Raw genomic sequence first — 23917 nt, 5'->3', positions numbered from 1 at the left:
GCTCTTTTCACTATAAAACTCAGTTAACCATAACGTAGTTAAGATAAGATAAGATAAGATAAGATAAGATATTCCTTTATTGATCCCCTTGGGGAAATGCAGGCATCATAGCAGCATGGGGGGAGGGGGGAGGGGTACAGGTAGTAAAACAACACAGTATACAGGTAGTAAAAGACAACACAGGCAGTGTAAACAATTTGATCAATATGGTCAATATAATTTACTATCTGACTAGCTGAGGAATATTCACATTATTCACAGTGTCACATAAGGTGCAGTATGCATGAGGTAGTGTTATAATTTACTATCTACTGAGTATACATGAATCAAAGTACCAGGGTAGTCTACTTTGTCCCCCTTGGGTTCCTATAAGTCCCAGGTCAATGTCTGGTAGCAGTCGCTGTCGCTGCCCCCTGTTGTGGGGCCTGGAGGCTGCTAGTCGCTGCCCACTGTTGTTATGGTTAGATTTATATATTGGGGGGGGATATATCATATTTTTCATATAATCAAAAAGTGGTGGAGCAAGATCATACCTTTGCTCCCCCAAGTTCAATAGTGGGAGAGCAGAGATGCTCCGAATGCTCTTATGGCCAGGCGTCTATGATTCACGGATACAAAGTAAAATAGTGCAGTGCAATAAAATAGTTAGTAAAATAGAATAAAATAATGCAATAGTGCATTGCAATAAAATAGTTATCATCGTATTTTTTCGGGAGGCCGGTAAGGAGTGCATTACAGTAGTCGAGTTGGCTTGAGATAAAGGCATGGATCTGGTTTTCAGCGTCCTTTTGATTTATAAATGGCCGTACTTTAGCTATGTTTCTAAGGTGGAAGAATTAAGTTTTTGTCAACTTGTTGATTGTGATTTAAAGCTTAGGTCTGAGTCTACCATAACACCAAGACTTAACTCACTCAAATACAGTTAGCAGCTGGATAGACCACAGATGGAAATTAGCTTCTGCTAAATCTGGTGCAAACATATTTTCATGTAACAATGATGCATTTTTTTTATTTTTTTTATTTTTATTTTTTTAATTTTTTTTTTAAATAGATTCGGGGCTTTTCAGAATACATCCGGGGCTTGAGCCCAGGTAGCCACCCCCTAGCTCCGCCCCTGCACCACACATTACATTTCATTCTAAAAGCGACTTGCATGCATGGCTAAGTAAGGGATAATGTAGCTACGAGGTCATTGTTGCAAAATAATTGACCGACACAGAGTTTAAAATACCGAGGCACCGCGCTGAGGTGTTTTAAACATCAGTGAAGGTCAATTATTTTGCGACAATGACCGAGTATAGCTATACATTTTCCCACTTATTACATGGCTAACTTCCTAACAATATACCTAATTCATTGTACAACATCGACAAGACGAGATCAAATGCAGACGCAGTTCTGTTCTGTCGCTCCCGCTGTCAGCCGGGGCGGCAGCCGGCAGGTCTGTGGTCTGATTGCACTGATGACAGTGGGCTTGATTGCTACAGCTGCGCACAGCGGCCATTATTGTTCGGCAGAGGTCCGTTATCGAGTAATAACGGACCTCTGACGAGCGCTATTGACCAATCACAAGCAAGCATTTCGGCGAATGTGAAAACGCCATGTAATAATTAACAATAATTGCTTATGGCATGTCTAACTAACAGAGGTGTTACAAAGGGTCAGATTAAACCGAATATATATATTTATAACTTGAGATATATTGTATAGTATTTGTATATCGTCTGATATCCCTTGTATATTCTTTGTACATATACACGGAATATCCCTTTACCTAGTACAGGCCAGACCATAATATTCGTTCTCCTATTGGACAGCGATCCCTTAGGCGCCACGGCCATACCCCCAATGTCTAGTTCAAAGTCACCGCTGAGACATGCCTGGACATGCCCGGTTCTGCGCAAGAATACGAGACAGAAATAAGGCTGGTACTAGATTGTTCACCTTACGTATAAATACGTCGCAGGTGGATACAGCAGTTAGTTACCCCAATAAGTTGAAGCCTCACACCACGATACAACGTGCTGTGAAGTGGGCCCGTTTTTGCCCCGAAATAGAGCCTTGAGACCGCGTGCAAATTGATAGCTGAAGTGTCAGAGTTTAACGCTGTATCGTCGAGTTCGACCTATTCTATTATCAAGTAATAGTCTATTATGTATAGCGTATCGTGCGGCTACCGTTCTACAGTGACCAGCATTACCAACGTTTCATCGTACCGAGCTAGTGTGCTTATCCAGGCTGGGCGGCCTAACCTGGTGCCGTCATCCGAGGAGCCCTAGACGAGAACCGTGTGGATATGTACACTGGATAACCTACCCCGACGACTACAGAGCCCTTTTCGGCTGGATTATATTTGCTTTGGTCCTGTAGCTGTTGGAGCGGAGAATCGTCTACACCCACTGCTGTGTGGGATCTACCCTGTGAGGAGCACCGTCGAGCCCGCCTCTAGTACTCTGAGGCTGGCTAGCTTTCCTCCATGCGGCACTGCATACCGGAGAATAGCTGTTGCTTCGTCTACGGATCAAGGGATTATTGCACTGTCTCCTGTACCTGGAGTCTCCTTATTCCTCGTTGACCCAGACTTTCTGCTACCGACAAATCCTCTCCCCTGCTGGCTTACAACCGGAGGGACCCCCTTAGTATCTCCAGCTGATCTACTAGTGTACCATATATAATTCTTATGATACAGGTGGTATTAATTATCCCCTGCGTAATATGCTCATGGACTTACGCTCTTGACCTATTCATGCACATTCTTCGCCTTACAAGCGCAACTCTCAATCTTGATAAGTAATGTAATATAATCTTGGTGCTGCTAATAAATATTCTTCTAAACAGTATTTCTTGTGAAGCCGTGTTATTGTGGGGGTGTTCATCTCATATACATGTGTACTGTATGGCCAGTAGTAATGTACATAACTCAGTAGTGGTTTAATGATACCATACTTATTCAATACAGTCAGGGAATTGTACCCCTCAGTTACAATTGGTCACTCCACAAACGGTTCTCCTAAGCTAGATCGCCCGGAGCGCAGACGGCAGCCACCTCGTTACCTAGAGGACTACGCTGCCAGTCTACTACCTAGCTTTATACAGACGTTAAACGCGGAAAAAGCGGATAGTAAAAGTATGTCAAACCCTACCGAACAGGCGACCCTGCCAGTAGAGACCCTAGTGGGTTCTAACGTAACTGACCAAGCTCACGGGGGGGACCAGGAGGGACCTGACATGACTTTACCCCCCGCCAACGTCAACGAGATAGTCCCCGGAGAGCTCCAGGATAAAGAAAGCCCTCCAGGGACGGAACCCGACCCACCACCAGAAGAGACGCGCACCCAGGAGATGGACCTCCTCGGAGCGCGACAGGAGAACGAATCTCCAACGAGCACTGCCAGAAGCCGATCACCTCCATCAGTGTCTTCCCCCAGCGAGGCGGACAAGATGCTGGCGCAGGCATTTATCGCCACCCTGGCAGCCTCCACTGAACGCGATCGACTCCAAGCACAGACGCTTAGCGAGCGCGAACATTCTTCCATGGAACAAGAGCGCCTCCGCGCGCAACACCAAAGTGAGCGCGAACACTCTACCATGGAAAGAGACCGCCTGCAGGCTCAACAACTAAGTGAGCGCGAACAATCTGCAGACCAAAGAGAACGCTTCCACGTGCAACTCCAAGCGCAAGCCCTTAGTGAACGCGAACACTCTGCGATCGAGCGAGAGCGCTTCCAGGCGCAGCAAAGGAGTGACGACGACCGCATACGCCTGGAGACTAGACGCCTCCAGACGGAAGAGAATATGGAAAGAGACCGCGCCGAAGCCCAGCGCGCCGCCGCCGATGCACAGCGCGAAGCCGCCAATGCACAGCGCGACGCAGCCCAAGCCCAGCGCGAAGCAGAGCGCGACCTCGCTCACATCAAGCGCGAAGCCGAGCGCGACCGATTACAAGCGCAGATAATGGAGCAACTGATTGCCAGGGCAACCCCCCCTCCCTCCGCACGGAGCTCCAGGGCCTCGTCAAGACAAGGGTCTAGGGCACCCTCCCCTACCCGATCAAGCGACCCGGAGCCCGGCCAACAGAAAGAGCCTATACACGTCTCCGAACCCCTTCCCCGACCGGTCCATGCGAGACCCAGCAACAGGGAAGAACCGGCCTACGCCGCTGAGAGACTAAATAGACGATTACAGGAACTAGAAGACCTGGCAGAGGAAGAAGAAGAGGAAGAGGAGGAAAGTCAAGCCCAACAGCAGCATCGTACTCCACAGGACCAGGAGGTCCAGTACAGCCCAGACTTTACCCCCGAGGCCCTGCGTTACAGACCCCCGACTCAACTCATGGGTGAGCTTGACGCACGACCAGCCCCGAGGAACAGCACCTGGGTACACGGGCCTTGGTACCCGCCAGGTACCAGCCCACCACGACACGTAAGAGGAGACTCGCCTAGGAGGCCTCTCCCCCAACGCTCACCGATGTGCCAGCCATCCATGGCATCGTACCTTGGCACACCGACGTTCCCGGACTTCACACACGAGAACAGAGCACAGTACACAGAGCTACGAATGTGCTTAGAGACAATGATGTCCGATGTCCCCGATGAGACGTACAAGTATGCTATCCTACTCAAGCACCTGAAGGTGCCCAGAGCGCATAATATAGCGCTGGCATATTCCAACTCAAGTACCCCATACACCGCGGCTCTAGTAGCCCTCGACCAACGTTATGGACGCATATGGGACTACGTAATACAAGAGATAAGGAATATTGACCGTCTACCCCCAGCCACAGACAATCGCTCATTAGATGACCTCTCTATCAAGGTACAATCCCTGGTAGGGATGCTGGGGGCACAAAAGGAAAAGGGTATGCACGAACTGTACGCGAACTCTAATGTTGAGAGAATATTAGAGAAGCTTCCGCCCGCCCGACAAGAGCGCTTCAGGCGGCAAAAGGACCACCGTGATCCCAATGGTCCCGAGCCATCCCTCCTAGACCTGGCCGACTTCCTGGCGAGAGAAGTCAGCAGCCTACGACTGGATACGTTCGTGCGGAGCGTACCAAGCTCCAGAGAGGGACCTAGGAGATCAAACGATGGCCGCAGGCTGGTGACCGTCATGCACCAAGCCGAATCAGTACCGCGCAACAAGAACCACAGTACCCCCTTGACGAAAGAGAAGTGGAAGATTGTATGCCAGTACTGCGAAAAGGAACACTGGCTGTCACACTGTGACACGTTCAAGAAGATGACCGCCGACGAGGTGAGTCAATGGATAAAGTCCAACCGCCGTTGTTACCGCTGTGCGCGCAGTCATATGGCAGCCGAGTGCCGCTTAAAGAAGAGGTGTAGTCGGTGTGACAGAGCCCACTTGGACGTTTTACATGACAGTAACAGAAGAAAGCCAGCACCCTCAAGCAGCACAAAGGCAAGTGGTATGTACATTGACCCCGCCAGCAGCGGGGGCGCCCGGGTGCTCTTGAAGGTGGTCCGCGTAACATTGAGTTACGAGGACAAGGTCATGGACACCTACGGCGTCCTTGACGACGGGTCAGAGAAGACCCTTCTCCTCGCGTCCGCTGCGGCCCAGCTGGGGCTGCGGGGGAGCGAAGAAACGATGACGATTCGGACTATAAGAAGGGACCTGAAGACGATCAAGGGCGAGAACGTCTCCTTCACTATCGCAGCAAGCGGGCAGCCAGAGAGACGGTATAGGATCACTAACGCTTTCACCAGCCAAGACATAGGCCTGTCGCAGTACACCTACCCCATCGCCAAGCTGATGGACAAATACGTGCACCTGCGTCAACTACCTATACCGCTCATAGACGTGCCACCCCGACCCTGCTGATAGGATCCGACCATGCACACCTCATCGTCCCGATGGACCGGGTCCACACTGGGCCCAGAGGCTGTCCAGCAGCAGTCGAGACCCGCCTAGGATGGACGCTACAAGGCCCCCTCTCCAGGTCTCCCAACCGAACAGCAGCCACTCGCTGCCTCCACTCCAGAGTGACAGAAGAAGACACCGCCCTCTTACAGCACGTCGAGAGGCTATGGACACTAGAGACAATGCCCTTTAAGAACGAAAAGAAACACATTCGTTCCAAGGAAGACATTTATGCCATAGCCCTCCTCGAGCAGGGGACAAAGAGAGTCAAAGTCAACGGAGTGATGAGATACGCAACTCCACTCCTGAGGCGAGAGGGTATGCCTACCTTCCACGCCCCAAAAGAAGCGACGGAGCGGTATCTATCGAACACAGAGCGGCGCCTAGCCAGAGACCCCGCTCAAGCTACTGTGTACCGCGCTGAGATTGACAAGCTAATCACAGCGGGACACATAAAGAGAATTGACATTAAAGAGGCCGATCAGACGACCGAATCATGGTACGTGCCGCACCACAAAGTCCACCACAACGGCAAGGATCGTATTGTGTTTAACTGCAGCTACCAGATCGGATCACAAAATCTGAATAAAGAGCTCTTGCCCGGCCCAACACTCGGCCCCTCTCTACTAGGCGTGTTGCTACGTTTCCGCCAGAACAAGGTGGCCATCAGCGGCGACATCAAAGGGATGTTCCTGCAGGTGCGACTAGTGGAAGAGGACAAGCCCCTGCTGCGGTTCTTATGGAGAGAGAGGATCGGGGATGAGCAACCATCCATCTATCAATGGGAAGTCCTCCCTTTCGGAACCACATGCAGCCCATGCTGTGCTACGTTCGCACTGCAAAAACACGTCGCAGAGGACCCAGCAGCTGATGAAGAGGTCCGACAAAGTGTAGGAAATAGTTTCTACGTGGACAACTGTCTGCAAAGCGTCTCGACGCCAGAAGAAGCCGAGGCCCTCCTACTCAAGCTCCGCGCCTCTCTGATCAAAGGCGGCTTTGATCTCCGGCAGTGGGCCAGCAGCGACCCTCAAGTATTGCGCAGCCTCTCCCCAGAGGACAAGGCAGCAAGCAGCGAGACCTGGATGGCGACCATCCCAGGAGAAGCCCAAGAAATGACATTAGGACTAGTCTGGCGCTTCAAAACAGACTCGCTCCATTATAGACACACACCCCTGACCAAGGAGCAGGGAAGGTCGACTTCACTACCGACCACAAGACGGAGTGTATACAGAACACTCGCCAGACAATATGACCCGTTGGGATGTATTCTACCTTACACCACCAGGGCAAAGATGATTGTACGAGCGCTATGGGACAAGGACCAGGGCTGGGACGATCCCATACCCGAACACCTTGCCTCCACATGGAGAGAGTGGGAGACAGAACTCAGCTCGCTCCCAGGTGTCAACATACGCCGCAGCTACTTCCCACCCACAGTGAGGCCGGAGACGTGTCAGATGGACCTGCACGTCTTCAGCCACGCCTCCGAAGTAGCCTACGGTTCGGTGGCCTACTTGCGGGCCCGAGAGGAGGGAGGAGAAATACATACTGCCTTCATCCTGGCTCGCTCAAGAATAGCCCCCCGCAAGCAACAATCTATCCCGCGTCTAGAGCTCTGCGCAGCCCTAGTAGGAGCGCAACTCGCCACGTTAATCCAACGTGAACTCACCATCCCGGTGCAAAGAACAATCCTGTGGTCAGACTCCATGACCGTACTCACATGGATCCAGTCCGATTCGTGTAGATACAAGGTCTTCGTGGGAGTCAGAATCACAGAGATCCAAGATTTAACAGAAGCAGCATGCTGGAGGTATGTGGACACAAAGCAGAACCCAGCCGACGTCATCACACGGGGAATGTCCCTGGATGACCTCACACGTCACAATCTCTATAGTGACGGTCCCGAGTTCCTCAAGCTCCCGGAAGAAGAGTGGCCTACACCCACCCCACGGGAGGCGAGTGAAGAGGAGGCAGAGAAGAAGAAATCTATGTTCTGTGGGTTGACACACACACTAGTCCCCACAGATCCCAACATAGACGACTGCCCCACCCTTGAGAGTGCGCAGTTAAAGACATTCCTGTGGCACCACCCAGAGGTTCCGTCCACTACTGACATTAATGCAGCTAACTACGAAGAAGCAGAACTCCTTCTGCTACAGCGAGCCCAAAGAGACTCGTTCCCCGACGAGCTAGACTGTCTGCAGGGATCAAAGCCAGTCCCGTCAGACAGCAGACTGCTCCACTTGGCCCCTGAGAGCGACGCCCATAATCTCATCAGAGTGGGTGGTCGTCTGAGGAGAGCCCCAGACTTAACGGATGACGTCAAGTTCCCGATAGTCACAGAGCTCATCATAAAGAAATACGACGAGGACGTGCACCACGCCGGGGCAGAGAGAGTCTTCGCGGAGATCAGACGTCGCTATTGGATACTGCAAGGAAGAGAAGCAGTACGACGCTTCCAGCGGACCTGTCTAGACTGTCGCAAGTGGCGAGCACAGCCCAGTATACCCCGGATGGCTGACCTACCCCCCTGTCGCCTCCGACTCGGCGACAAGCCCTTTCACTCCACCGGTATGGACTGTTTCGGCCCGCTGTATGTAAAGAAAGGAAGAGGGACGGAGAAGCGGTGGGGTATTGTATTCAAATGCATGACCACCCGAGCGATACACATAGAACTCCTTCCAACCATGAGTACGGACTCATTCCTTATGGCCTTCCGGAGATTCACATCGCGGAAAGGAAAACCGTCTATATTATTGTCTGATCACGGGACAAACTTCAAAGGCGGAGAAAGAGAGCTGAGAGAGAGCTTCCAAGCTATGGGCCCAGAACTCAAGACCCACCTCGCTCCCTCTCAGATTGATTTCCAGTTTAACCCCCCGAATGCACCTCACTTCGGTGGAACTTGGGAACGAGAAGTACGTTCAATAAAGACAGCCCTGTATGCCGTGCTTGGGGCCCAGACCGTGGCGGAAGAAGTCCTCACGACAGTCCTCACGGAGATCGAGGGAGTATTGAACTCAAAGCCCCTCGGTTACGTCTCAAGTGATGTAGCAGATGTCGACCCAGTCACCCCCAACACTCTCTTGATGGGGCGGCTGGACCCTGCGCTCCCACAGACAGTGTACAGACCTGAAGAAGCGAACGGCCGAAGAATGTGGAGGTACAGTCAAGTATTGGCTGACAAGTTTTGGAACAGTTTCCTCCTCCACTATCTACCGTCTCTACAGACCCGCCAGAAATGGGTAAAAGAAAGAGACAATTTGACGGAAGGCACAGTCGTCATGATTATCGACCAGTCACTACCCCGAGCTATGTGGCCGGCCGGCCGCGTAAGCAAAGTGATCACTGGTGCCGACGGAAAGGTCAGAGCGGCAGAAGTGCTCGTCCAAGGGCGGACATACACCCGACCCGTGGCGAGGCTGATAGAGTTGCCAAGGCTCCCCGACTCTCTTGATGACGACCATGACCCCCTGACTTTGTGAATTGACCTACTCCTCACAACGGACATTGAGTAGTGGACAGTGCGGTTAATCTGTCTATGCTTATCTAATTAGGTGCGGACTAATTAGGAGGCGGCTGTTACAAAGGGTCAGATTAAACCGAATATATATATTTATTACTTGAGATATATTGTATAGTATTTGTATATCGTCTGATATCCCTTGTATATTCTTTGTACATATACACGGAATATCCCTTTACCTAGTACAGGCCAGACCATAATATTCGTTCTCCTATTGGACAGCGATCCCTTAGGCGCCACGGCCATACCCCCAATGTCTAGTTCAAAGTCACCGCTGAGACATGCCTGGACATGCCCGGTTCTGCGCAAGAATACGAGACAGAAATAAGGCTGGTACTAGATTGTTCACCTTACGTATAAATACGTCGCAGGTGGATACAGCAGTTAGTTACCCCAATAAGTTGAAGCCTCACACCACGATACAACGTGCTGTGAAGTGGGCCCGTTTTTGCCCCGAAATAGAGCCTTGAGACCGCGTGCGAATTGATAGCTGAAGTGTCAGAGTTTAACGCTGTATCGTCGAGTTCGACCTATTCTATTATCAAGTAATAGTCTATTATGTATAGCGTATCGTGCGGCTACCGTTCTACAGTGACCAGCATTACCAACGTTTCATCGTACCGAGCTAGTGTGCTTATCCAGGCTGGGCGGCCTAACCTGGTGCCGTCATCCGAGGAGCCCTAGACGAGAACCGTGTGGATATGTACACTGGATAACCTACCCCGACGACTACAGAGCCCTTTTCGGCTGGATTATATTTGCTTTGGTCCTGTAGCTGTTGGAGCGGAGAATCGTCTACACCCACTGCTGTGTGGGATCTACCCTGTGAGGAGCACCGTCGAGCCCGCCTCTAGTACTCTGAGGCTGGCTAGCTTTCCTCCATGCGGCACTGCATACCGGAGAATAGCTGTTGCTTCGTCTACGGATCAAGGGATTATTGCACTGTCTCCTGTACCTGGAGTCTCCTTATTCCTCGTTGACCCAGACTTTCTGCTACCGACAAATCCTCTCCCCTGCTGGCTTACAACCGGAGGGACCCCCTTAGTATCTCCAGCTGATCTACTAGTGTACCATATATAATTCTTATGATACAGGTGGTATTAATTATCCCCTGCGTAATATGCTCATGGACGTACGCTCTTGACCTATTCATGCACATTCTTCGCCTTACAAGCGCAACTCTCAATCTTGATAAGTAATGTAATATAATCTTGGTGCTGCTAATAAATATTCTTCTAAACAGTATTTCTTGTGAAGCCGTGTTATTGTGGGGGTGTTCATCTCATATACATGTGTACTGTATGGCCAGTAGTAATGTACATAACTCAGTAGTGGTTTAATGATACCATACTTATTCAATACAGTCAGGGAATTGTACCCCTCAGTTACAAGAGGTATATAACGTTATAGCTGATTATGATACGACTTGCTACAAAGGGTGATAGCTAACATGTGGGCTAACATTAGGTAACGTTTGGATGGATGCTAAGCATTGTCGAGATTAACGGTAGCAAGAAGAATACATGCATAGTCTTATTTTCATGTAGTTGTGGACAGCTAGCGAACAAAGTCTTTCTTTGTTGCAAAAAATGATAGTTAACATTCTTAATCTTGGTTGCTAAAATATTAGTTATGGAAAACAATAACTTTCTTACCGTTAGCTGCTGGTGCTGACTTCAGTTGCTGCTTAAAATTCAGGGCCATTAGATTTCCCCATCTAGCTACAGCCCGGCTAGGTTTTCATATACGCTTACCCTCTGGGGGCGCTCTCGCTCGCTTATTGACAGTGAAGTCGCTAGTCAAAACAAACGACTCGCACCATTGTGTAGATATCAGTGGGAATCGCTAAGGAGCCCATTAGATTTAACTTCACCAGCTCATCCTTTTTCCTCACTGCATTGTTATACATTGTGTTTAATAAAAGATTAGAGACTGATCTGTTTAAACGTTCAACGGTGCAAGCACTGGATCGTTTTCAGGCTGTGCTAACAACACCAAGCGACCGCAGTGTATACATATTGTGACAAGCCTGGTGGGGTTCAGACTCGCCACAGTTCAAATACAAACAAATTTGAATGTCCACACAAGTGCAATATCAATCAATAAGAATATTTATTGCGGAGCGGCTGGGTGGCGCAGCGGACATTGCGCTCGTCACCAACGCAAGAGACACCGGGTTCGAATCCGGCTGTCTGCGTTGCCCCCGGCTTGGGCCGGCCGTCATACTAACTCAATTGGCAGAGTTAGAGGGTGGAAGACGATGGGTGGTAGTCTGGTCGCTGTGAACAGCGACTCCTACAGGTCGGTTGGGGGACGCCTGCACAGCAGAGACAGGAAAATGGCGGGGGTAGTGTGAGCCTCCCACACGTTACTCCTCGCCAAATGAGAGTCCGCGCTGGCAGGTGAAAAGATGTGACAGGCTGCCTCCACATGTATCGGAGGGGACATGTGATGCAAGGCTTCTATCCTCCCTACAACCGGCCAGTGGGGGGGCATATGCGAGCAACGATCAGGACAGGGGAGGGAGAATTGGCACGAGAGGTAAATTGGGATGGGGAGAAAAATCACAGAAAAAAGGAGGAGAAAAAATTGAGCAAAACATTTATAAAAAAAAAGAATACACAAAACAAGCTCTCGTACACAAAAAGTTGTTCAATACTCAGGGTAGTCATCCGGTCCAGGGTCAGTACACAAGGGGGTTTCTCAGCCAGTCCAGGGTCCAGTACACAATGAACACCTTCTCGCCTTCACCTCTCCTCTCACTACCTCTCACCTTACACAACTCCGAATATCTCTATCTCTCACAACTCCAACCTCACCTCCACTCAACTTACTTCTGACTAACCTAGTGTCTTTGTAGTGTGTGTGTCTGGGGTGTGTGTGTGACGGATCATATTGGTCTGCGTTGTGTTGATGTTAAATGTTAATGTCCCGAGGGGGAGTCGAACAGGGGGCTCCCGCTCCGCGGGCGACGACACAGGCCGCTGCACTAAGAAGTGGATCCACTCCTAACTACCGTACCTATGCGTCTGTTAACCCTGTTATGAGGAAGTGAGTTTAACTTACCAGCCCGCACTGCCACAGTCACTTGTCAACACCCCTGTTTCTGTGACTGTGGATATACTCACGGGCTTCCCCGTTACATGTGCACGTGAGATGTGGGTGAACTAATGATGCACAGGTGTGTTCTATCAGTACTAATCAGCTACCTAATTGTTTCTACTCCTTCCGTGGCAATAATATCTCCTGTCCTTCACATATCCATGAGAGGGGGGGTGATATCTGCCACAATAGTTTGTCTGAAAGTCTTACAGAGTCTTATTTACTTATTTACATACTGTACATAGTGGGATTATCACATTAATAGTTGAAATGACAAATTCCTCTACAAAACGAGGACACCGTCTGTATAGTTTTGGAGATTTCCGAACAGTATATATACGGCACTTTTTTTGTGGTGAAAACGGCACAAATGCATTGAGAGAACAGACTCCCGACAGGAAGGCAGCCTGGCGCTTGGAGAGACCAAGCCGTCGGATGGTGCAAGGAGTTCTATATTAAAGGTTACAGGTTCGATCTTCTACAAAGGCCAACATATCCGTCTCTGCCTTGAGCAAGACACTGATTCACTATTAGCCCCAGCAGCTGTGCGATTGGCTGACCCTGCGCTCTACCCCCCCCCCACCCCGACGAGGGCTGCCTACATTATAGGGATGGCTAGTATGACGTCACAAATTACTTCCGTGTGTGCACTAGCATGTTTAGTCTAATGCGGCCAATGTAAACAGTAATGGCTACAGCCCAGGAACCGGTCACCCTTTTTTACTGTGACATCCTACTTCGCTGACTTCTCAAAGTCTGTGAAAAAGGGTCTCAACTCGTATAACTAAAAAAACTGTAGTAAAAAAAAGACGGTAACAGAGGAAAGCGGTAGTAAGAGACTGATTTGTTGACATCATTTCTATTGCTGCAACACGGGACACAGCACTGCACTATTTTACTGCCTTTGAATATCCCGTCTGGAAGCAACAGGACACGGAAGTGGCGTTTTGGAATATGATGACGTAGTGCCTAGCCATCCCTATGGCGCCTCAGGAGGTAGAGCGGATGTCTGGTAATCGGAAGGTTTGAATCGGCAGGTCGGCACCTCCCACGGTCGCCTCCGCCATCGGTGTGTGTGAATGTGTGAGTGAATGGGTGAATACGAGGCAGAAGTTGTAAAGCGATTTGGATAAAAGAGGTATAAAAATGTAGTCTATTTATTTGTACAGCATGTCTCATGGAAGACAAGCTAAATTACTTCCCAAAGAGTACAACGCTTTAACCCTTTCACTATCACACTACAGAAGGTTAACCCTTTCACTACCACATTACAGTGTAGTTAAGTCTTGTCTGCCTGGTTCCTGTTGTGTGTGCATTGTACTATGTTCCTGATTCCTGTCGATGTACCTTGTTCCTGTCGTTGTTTCCTGTCCATGTACCTGTTTGCTATTCACCCCGCCTGCCATTTGTTCCCACGCCATGCCACGTTAAGTATTTGTTATAGTTTAGTGTTTTTCCTGTACTCCCCTTTGTTTGTTTTCCCTCTTCCAGCTTTGGCTGAGCGGTTTTTGTTTGTAGTTTAATTAAGTTTATGTGTAAAGTAAATCTCCTTTGATCCACTACCCGCCGTGTGTTGTCTGTTACTTCATCCCCTCTCTGCATTTGGGACTACCAACACTTGCACCATGTCAAACCATGACAGCAGAAGGTTGACCCTTTCACTACCACACTACAGAAGGTTAACCTTTCACTACCACACTACAGAAGGTTAACCTTTCACTACCACACTACAGAAGGTTAACCTTTCACTACCACACAAAAAAAGTCAAGAAGAAACATAACAATAAGTCAAGAACAAAACAAGAACACCATAAGGTCCAACCAATTTAAAATAAATGCAAAATAAATGAATGAATGCAAACACTCCCAGACATACCCCACGCAAAGGTAAGGAAAAACTCACTAAAACCTAGCAATAGGAAAAAATGCAGAAGGTTAACCTTTCAGAAGGTTAACCCTTTCACTACCACACTACAGAAGGTTAATCCTTTCACTACCACACTACAGAAGGTTAACCTTTCACTACCACACTACAGATGGTTAACCTTTTCACTACCACACTACAGAAGGTTAACCCTTTCACTACCACACTACAGAAGGTTAACCCTTTCACTACCACTGTAATGTACATGTAAATGGTAAATACAGTAGCTGCATTTTTCTTTTCTTTTTTTCTCTTTTTCTCCGCCTGATTTTCTGTGCTTTTCCTCCCATCCCAATTTAGTCCTTATGCCAATTCCCCCCTCCCCTACCTGGTTGTTGTGCGCATGTGCCCCCTACTGGTCGGTCAAGGGAGCCCTGAGGTCTATCACATGCTTCCTCCGACACATGCGGAGACAGCCAGCGTCTCTCTTTTCACCTGACAGCGCGGACTCTCATTGGTGAAGTGTAGGTCAAGTGGGAGGTCACGCTGCCTTCACCACTTCCTGTCTTTTGCTGTGCAGGCGCCCTGGCCTGACCTGTAGGAGTCGCTGTCCACAACGCCAGATTACCACCCCATCGACTTCCCTCCCGCTAACTCAGCCAAACAAGTTAGTATGACGGCTGGCCCAAGCCGGAGCCTCCGCTGACACCCGGATTCGAGACCGGAGTATCTCGCATTGGTGACGAGCGCAATCTCCACTGCGCCACCCAGCCGCCAAATGGTTGCATTTTTATATAGCGCTTTTATCCAAAGCGCTTTACAATTTGTTTCTCACATTTTACCCATTCACTCACACATTCACACACCGATGGCAGAGGCAACCATGCAAGGTGCCAACCTGCTCATCAGGAGCAATTAGGGGTTAAGTGTCTTGCTCAAGGACACATCGACGCGCTGCCCGGAAGGAGCGGGAATCGAACCGGGAACCTCCGGATTACCAGATGACTGCTCTACCTCCTGAGCCACTGTCGCCCCCGCATGTACCTTATACGTGACAAATAAAACAAAACTTGAACTTGAACTTGGATTATGTGCAGGTAAGTACTGTACATACCTGCACATAAGCCAAGTTCAAGTTCAAGATGGATATGTTCTTCTTCTTTTTCTTTCTGCTTTTCCCGCCAGGGGTCGCCACAGCGGATGATCCGTTTCCATCTGTTCCTGTCCTCTGAGTCATCCTCTGTCACGCCCGCTGCCCGCATGTCCTCCTTCACTGGGTCCATAAACCTCCTCTTGGGCCTTCCCCTCCTCCTCTCTCCTGGCAGCTCCATCTCCAGCATCCTCCCCCCGATGTACCCCACCTCCCTCCTCCCGATGTACCCCACCTCCCTCCTCCCGATGTACCCCACCTCCCTCCCCCCGATGTACCCCACCTCCCTCCTCCTCATATAGGGAGGTGTAGTGGTTACATCATTGCTGTTTCCGGCCAGTCCACCTCCCCATTGCCCATTTCTAAATCGTCTTGTTTAAAACAAATAAAGCATGGACATTTGCATGGTGTACCTTTCTGTGCGTGTTCATCCACAATCTATAGCTCAACATGAAAATATTCGCAATTAATCGTAAAAATAAAATCGCCAAATTTTATTTCAACCAAAAATGCTTAAACAATAATGTTAGTGATAGAAGGGAACTCATTGTGTGCAAAATGGAAAGCTTTCCAATGTTCATGAGGCAGAATTGTTACAATAGCCGATAATCCATTTTCCCAATGATGAATCCCTATACGGGTGGACCTCGCGGGCGGTCCAGAGTGACGTCAGACTACACCTATACATATGTGGATATATATTCATCTCTCTCTCTATTCCTCAGCAGAGGGACCAGGGGGGGCTGACCAGGGGCAGGACATCCCCCTCCCCGGAGGGCAGTCCTGTAGTGTTCACGGACCGGTACCTGGAGAAGCACATCACTCCCGTCACCTTCGAGCCCAACGTCAAGACCAACCCGCTCTACCTGGACCCACAGAGCACCAGCAGGGGGGAGAAGTCCAAACCCTCCTGGACCATCCAGGAGCACGACAGGCAGAGTCTGCACGGCAACCTGGCCGACTACATGAAGGTAATTTGAAGGTGGTGTGATTGAATATATTGGAATATGCCCTGTTGTTCTGACCAGGATTATGTTCCTTTCTGCTCCGGTGATACGCGCACACACTGAGTCTGACGTATACAGCGAACAGGTCTATATCCTGGTTAAGGTCTTATTCCGGATATGGTGTTTATATGTACATTAACCTCTTCCGCCCATGCGGGACCGGACCGCAAATTACATCATGTCATAAATCAGTCTCTCTAGACTGTCTGACATAATTATCGTATTTTTTTCCTCAAACCTATTCAAGAGTAAACATCCTAACCATGTCACAACAGCAGTCATAGTGTATATCTTCATCAATACGTTTGTTTACCAATAGGTTAAAGTGTTATTAGTGAGATTTTAGTTTTTGAAATGTGTTGTTTTGATCGTGGGGATCCGCCATTTTGAAAAAGCGACCGTCGCTGAATGATGACAATTGTAGTAATTTTGAGAAGAGGACATCCAGAACTCAGTGAGCATTGGGATTTTTAAAGACTACACTTCCCAACGGCCTGAACAAGTCAAGAAGAAACATCACAATGAATCGAGAACAAAGAAAACCAACAATAAAATCCAAATATACGACACTCCCAGACATTCCCCAATGAAGACGAGGAACAACTCACTAAAAACCTAGCAATAGGAAAAAAGCACCACAGACGATGTAGAGGAGAAAAACCTCAGATGGGCTGTTCAAAGGGGGGATCCCCCAACTGGATGTCGGTGATAATATATTGTTGCAATGGATGATAGATGGGTGGAGAATAAAACAAGAGAATAGTTGGTATGTACAGTATGTACATATACATGTAATAAAACACGTATATGTGCATACAATAGCAACTAAGGTACATAAGAACATTTCAGATCATTTCTTTATAAAATAAAGCACTAAGAACAACATCATCAACAACAACAGCAACAAAATAAAAAGCATAGGGAAACAAGCGCTGGTATGAAAATAAGATAACGGGGAGGCGGTTGGATGGTTGGATGTATGGATTGATAGATGGATGGATGGATGGGAGCAGTAATACAGTATGAGGATAGCTTTATTGATAGATGTTTGGATGATGGATAGATGGACAAAGGGATGGATGAGGGAGATTAGAAGGATAATGACAGACTGATGGATGAATGTAACATACCTGTACTGGAATCCACATCTCCCACACAGGAAGACAGACACCTACCAGTAACCCGGAAAGGAGATACTAGGATTACAACGTATAACGTATGACGCATATCATGCCAGTTAGGGTACCTTGTGCATACTGCACCTGTGTATACTGTATACTTTACTTACCCATAGTATATACAGTATTCAGACTCAAATTCTTATTGCCCATATTTTATATTTGTGTGGGGTGTGGGGAGGGATGGAGGGATGGTATAAAAGATGGATGGATGGGTATAATGGATGGATGGATGGTGTAATGGATGGAATGATGGTATCATGGATGGAGGGATGGATGGTATACTGGATGGAGGGATGGATGGTATACTGGATGGAGGGATGGATGGTATACTGGATGGAGGGATGTATGGTATACTGGATGGAGGGATGGATGGTATACTGGATGGTATACTGGATGGAGGGATGAATGGTATACTGGATGGAGGGATGTATGGTATACTGGATGGAGGGATGGATGGTATACTGGATGGAGGGATGGATGGTATACTGGATGGAGGGATGGATGGTATACTGGATGGAGGGATGGATGGTATACTGGATGGAGGGATGGATGGTATACTGGATGGAGGGATGGATGGTATACTGGATGGAGGGATGGATGGTATACTGGATGGAGGGATGGATGGGTATACTGGATGGAGGGATGTATGGTATAATGGATGGAGGGATGAATGGGTATACTGGATGGAGGGATGGATGGTATACTGGATGGAGGGATGAATGGTATACTGGATGGAGGGATGGATGCGTATACTGGATGGAGGGATGGATGGTATACTGGATGGAGGGATGTATGGTATACTGGATGGATGAATGGATGGTATATTGGATGGAGGGATGGATGGTATAATGGATGGAGGGATGTATGGTATAATGGATGGAGGGATGAATGGGTATACTGGATGGAGGGATGAATGGTATACTGGATGGAGGGATGGATGCGTATACTGGATGGAGGGATGGATGGTATACTGGATGGAGGGATGGATGGTATACTGGATGGAGGGATGGATGGTATACTGGATGGAGGGATGGATGGTATACTGGATGGAGGGATGGATGGTATACTGGATGGAGGGATGGATGGGTATAATGGATGGAGGGATGAATGGGTATACTGGATGGAGGGATGGATGGTATACTGGATGGAGGGATGCATGGTATACTGGATGGAGGGATGGATGCGTATACTGGATGGAGGGATGGATGGTATACTGGATGGAGGGATGGATGGTATACTGGATGGATGAATGGATGGTATATTGGATGGAGGGATGGATGGTATAATGGATGGAGGGATGTATGGTATAATGGATGGAGGGATGAATGGGTATACTGGATGGAGGGATGAATGGTATACTGGATGGAGGGATGGATGCGTATACTGGATGGAGGGATGGATGGTATACTGGATGGAGGGATGGATGGTATACTGGATGGATGAATGGATGGTATATTGGATGGAGGGATGGATGGTATACTGGATGGAGGGATGTATGGTATAATGGATGGAGGGATGAATGGGTATACTGGATGGAGGGATGGATGGTATACTGGATGGAGGGATGGATGGTATACTGGATGGAGGGATGGATGGTATACTGGATGGAGGGATGGGTATAAAGAGCAGCCAGACAGATGAAGGCAGTACACTGCAGGACAGATGAAAGGACAGAGGTGCAGACTACAGTGTGGTGAGATCAAAGGACGAGCCTACAGGACAGGATGCGCTCATACTGCTATAACGCAGCACCGCACATCTCTGCTTAATCACTATTAATTGCCTCTGTGTTTTGACTTGTAATCTCACCGGCCCTGTCTCATTGGATCGACGCCATTGGCATTTTAGTCTAGATATTGTTGAGTTTAACGATCAAAACAAATCAGCAACAATAACCCTTTTGTTAATTAAATGTCCATTTATGTCTCCCAGCATGCATTGGGCCGAGTCCAGGCCACCTTTCATTCAATCTTTATTTAATCTCAAAGGATCATTGAGAGCCAGCTCTCGTTCACAATGACGTTCGAGAAATGATAAACGATAAAATAAATAAAAAGATAAATAAAATATAGAAACAGAAAGTCAATCATTAAACATTTAAAATAATTAAAAACAACTGCAGACTGTGGTGAAGTGGTTTGCTATTAAAGATTTAAATTGACCAATAGCTACTAATGCATTGAGTTTTAATTAAGCATTGCAGCACATTCCAAGTTTCTGGGGCACAGAGGCTAAAGGCAGATTTTCCTAATTCAGTGCAAACTCTAGGAACCTTAAGCATAAGCCAATCACCAGAGCGAGTGTGATAATCAATCAATAAGGTGCAGAGTTACAGTCCAGTGATGAAGTGATGTAGGGAGATCACCAATAATGGCTTCATACAGAAACAGAGGCCAATGCAAGTCATGTCTCTCTACCAGAGAGGACACCCAACCAGAGAGGACCACCCAACCAGAGAGGACCACCCAACCAGAGAGGACCACCCAACCAGAGAGGACACCCAACCAGAGAGGACACCCAACCAGAGAGGACCACCCAACCAGAGAGGACACCCAACCAGAGAGGACCACCCAACCAGAGAGGACCACCCAACCAGAGAGGACCACCCAACCAGAGAGGACCACCCAACCAGAGAGGACCACCCAACCTTATCATACAGGATACAACGATGGAACCATAACTGTCACCAGTGATGAATCTAAGAACAGAATGATAAGATAGACAATAAACACACAGGTATTCTGACACGGTAAGACTTCACCAGAAACATTGACTGTGCCGTTAGGAATGTGTTTAGTGATTTGTGAAGCAGCTGCATCTGAAAGGACATTGAGGCTACGTTTAGACGGAGAGAGTCTGAACAGAAACCGCAAAAGTCGTCTTGCGGTCTCACTTTTAATGTTGCGTTTAGACTAGCGTTTTGGGATGGAATTCTGCGTGCAGACGACGCTGTAACGACTCGAGACGACGGAGCCCCACTGTCACACGATTGGCGCATATGTCACATGACGTGCTGTGAAGACCCGCCCTACTCTGCCTCTGATTCGCAGACTGTGGGTGGGGAATGTGATTGGACCAAAGCAGAGTCACTCACAGACAGTGGGTCCAGTACTAATAGTTGTGATAGCCGCAGGACAGATTCTTGTGTATTTAAAAGTACTGCCAATGTAGCCTTCAGGTGATCGCCATGGATAGAATCAGACATGCTTTGTTTACGCTTCTAGGCTACTGGCGCATGCCTGTGATGTAAGCAGTACGCGCGACGAGAGCCTTCGTCATCATTTTATGCGGTTTGACAGTTTAGATGATAGCGCAAAGGTTTATCGTTTCTAGGAATTCCACCCTGGAAGGTGGTCTCACTTTTTTACGGTGTCACCCCGCAAAAACGCCGTTTCCGTATAAACGAAAGGCACATCCGAAAAAATATTTTTGCGGATTCACCTGCTAGCGTTTCCATCTAAACAGGGCCTGAAACAACATCCAAAGACGTTCATTTTGACACCTTTTTAGGCTGTTGTTTGGAAGCCATGGACCAACAGGAAATCATATGGTTGCTGCGGGCTATTGTGTTGTTGCTACGGGTTGTTGCGTAGCAACCAGCTTTTAACCATCTCCCAAAGATCTCCCTGTCAATACAATCACCCAGAGTGAACCTCTACAAATAGGCTGTGTGAGGGCTGCGGGTGTTTGGGTCACTAGCAAATAATAGGGACTCTAAGTTATTCGTATAACGAATAACCACTAAACTGCTTAAGCAGACATTAAGGAGAAGGGGGGGAAATAAACAACAAAAAACAAAGCCTCAGAATGAGTAAATAAATCAAGTCCAAAAAACAGGACAACACTCAATAAAGAGGTATTGTGGAAAAAACTGAATAAGCCACAAAGGCACCTCCTAATAACAGAGTTTATACAAAGAACTTAAATAACAATAAACCTCCACTAAGGGTGTTTAAGTAGTAGTGGGAAAATGACAGTTCTAAAGAAACAAAAGAAAACTGTAATGAAAAGAAACACTACAATAAAAGGCTCAGCTACTAGAAAATAAAGTGCTAAATAAGCCAGTAGCCTAAAACCAGAATGGCTACAGAGAAAGGCTAAATGCTGAACAGGGCAGAGATCAGCGCTTTAATAAAATATAAGGAAGCCTGACGGGAAGGATAGCCAACACAAAAGGTAACGAGAAAGCAGCAAGATTCAAACTTAAATAGACTCAGGCACAGCTGCACTGAATCAGGTGCAATCACACACCTGCCCTACCAAGGGGCAATTAACCGCAGAGTCCAGATTGACAGCTGTCCATCACAGGAATACCGGGGGGGGCACACAACAGGCTGCTTAGCCTAGGAATCTGACGTCAGCTGCCCTAGCCCAATAGATATAGCTAATGAACTTGAAAATGTATCCTGGGGTGCTGATACGTGTTTGTTTAATAACTTTTTAGCTGACAGAAAAAAAATTGTCTAGTTTTTGATGTTTAGAATTCATGGTGCATATAGTTTAGTTTAGTCAGGGGAAAAAAGGGGGGGGGGTCGTCGACAAACATGCCTGTCATCGCTTTTATCGATAAAACAAACACAGCCTCCATGTCAGCTTGTGCAGCAGCCATATAGTTGATTAGCTCATGATATATCAAGGCCATCAAACCCAATGTAATACCAGAGGCCCAGATTATGTTGCAACCTGTCAAGCTGATCATGGATACCGACAATGGATACCGACGAGATCCCTAATGTCACCATCGATACGCGGGAGGATGCTCCTCCAGGCACCCGGAGCTGTCAAAAAAAGAGTGCCACCACGCATTGGGGCCCACAAACAAAGTCACATTAAATCACCCGCTGACTCCCCGTCGGGAGTCTCCGATAGCGGATGACAAGTGTAACAACAACGTTTCATTGCATTGCTCCTGGATGAAAGTGAGCAATGGAAGAGTACCTGATGGATATTATCCCGTCTTCTTTATTAGTAAATCACAGTGCGATGAGGAGCCTGCCACACCACCAGTGAGAGTTGCCTGTCATGGCACATTTGCGCTGATAAATGGAGGACAGAAGCACACTTTGGCTGAGGAGAACAGGAGCGGCTGGTGGGAGGGGGTTACAGTTTCACTCTGAGGAGAACAGGAGAACAGGAGAACAGGAGAACAGGAGAGCAGGAGAGGAGGAGAGTAGGAGAACGGGAGAGCGGGAGAACAGGAGAGCAGGAGAACGGGAGAACAGGAGAACGGGAGAACAGGAGAACAGGAGAGCAGGAGAACGGGAGAACAGAAGAACAGGAGAACAGGAGAACAGGAGAGCAGGAGAACGGGAGAGTAGGAGAACGGGAGTACAGGAGAACAGGAACGGCTGGTGCGGGGGAGTACAGCTCCACAAGCTTCTGAGGACCCGTCTTTCTGTGAAGTGGCACTTTTCCGTGGAAGAAGTCGCTTCTTGGAATAGTGACAAGGGAGGAAAATGGAAATCGTTTTCCAGGAGTCTCGTATACAGTGTGGTTTTTTTTTAGATTGGGCCGACGGCTTATAGGCATTAAGGTCGGCTTGTGAAATAATGCTGAACCTTCAGACGTGGCTATCCGTCCCTTTACCCCCGTAATCAAATTAGCCGCGAGGAATAATGCAGAGGCACGCACGCACCGCCGACACCGCGCTGACCTTCCCCGAGCCGCCTTTGGCAGCATAACAAAGGCTGGATTAGCGGATATCTGAAGCGTAATGTTTTCAACGGCATTGGATTTTCACCCCCAAGTCTGCCGACTCAGGAACTTGTTGCACATTTACATTTTCAGACCATGTTTCTACTTGACATGGAATAGGGTTTTACACGGTGCATACGAGTCCAAATTAGCCCTTTCACTAGCACACTACAGAAGGTTAACCCTTTCACTACCACACTACATACCGTCTGTAGTGTGGTAGTGGAAGGGTTAACCTCCTTTAGTGTGGTAGTGAAAAGGTTATGCAGTGTGGCAGTGAAAGGGTTAACCCTTTGTCATGTGGCAGTGAAAGGGTTAACCTTCTGTGGTGTGCTAGTGAAAGGGCTAACCCTTTGTGTGTGGCAGTGAAAGGGTTAACCCTTTTGGTAGTGTGGTAGTGAAAGGGTTAAGAGATGCCTTGCGGAACCTTGAGTCCTGTGCTTTGTCAGTATTTAAGTGAGGCAACACTAACAATTGATATAGTTTGTGCTTTTAGAATTTAGTTTTAATGTT

General features: G+C 48.1%; 1 protein-coding gene across 1 annotated transcript in view; it reads left to right on the top strand.

Moving 5' to 3' along the window:
* minar2 (membrane integral NOTCH2 associated receptor 2) overlaps positions 1-23917 on the top strand; it is a gene marked incomplete at both ends in the record, with an annotated part of 31009 nt that overhangs the window by 2737 nt on the left and 4355 nt on the right. The window contains one exon of the mRNA XM_084325959.1: positions 16251-16493. Within this exon, the coding sequence (XP_084182085.1) occupies positions 16251-16493 (243 nt within the window). The remainder of the gene's footprint in view (positions 1-16250; positions 16494-23917) is intronic.

The sequence above is a fragment of the Notolepis coatsorum genome, assembly GCF_963971535.1.
Source record: "Notolepis coatsorum genome assembly, chromosome: 12".
NCBI classification, from domain to species: domain Eukaryota; kingdom Metazoa; phylum Chordata; class Actinopteri; order Aulopiformes; family Paralepididae; genus Notolepis; species Notolepis coatsorum.
Note: the sequence above shows the minus strand (reverse complement) of the source record. Positions and strands in the feature narration are given on the sequence as shown.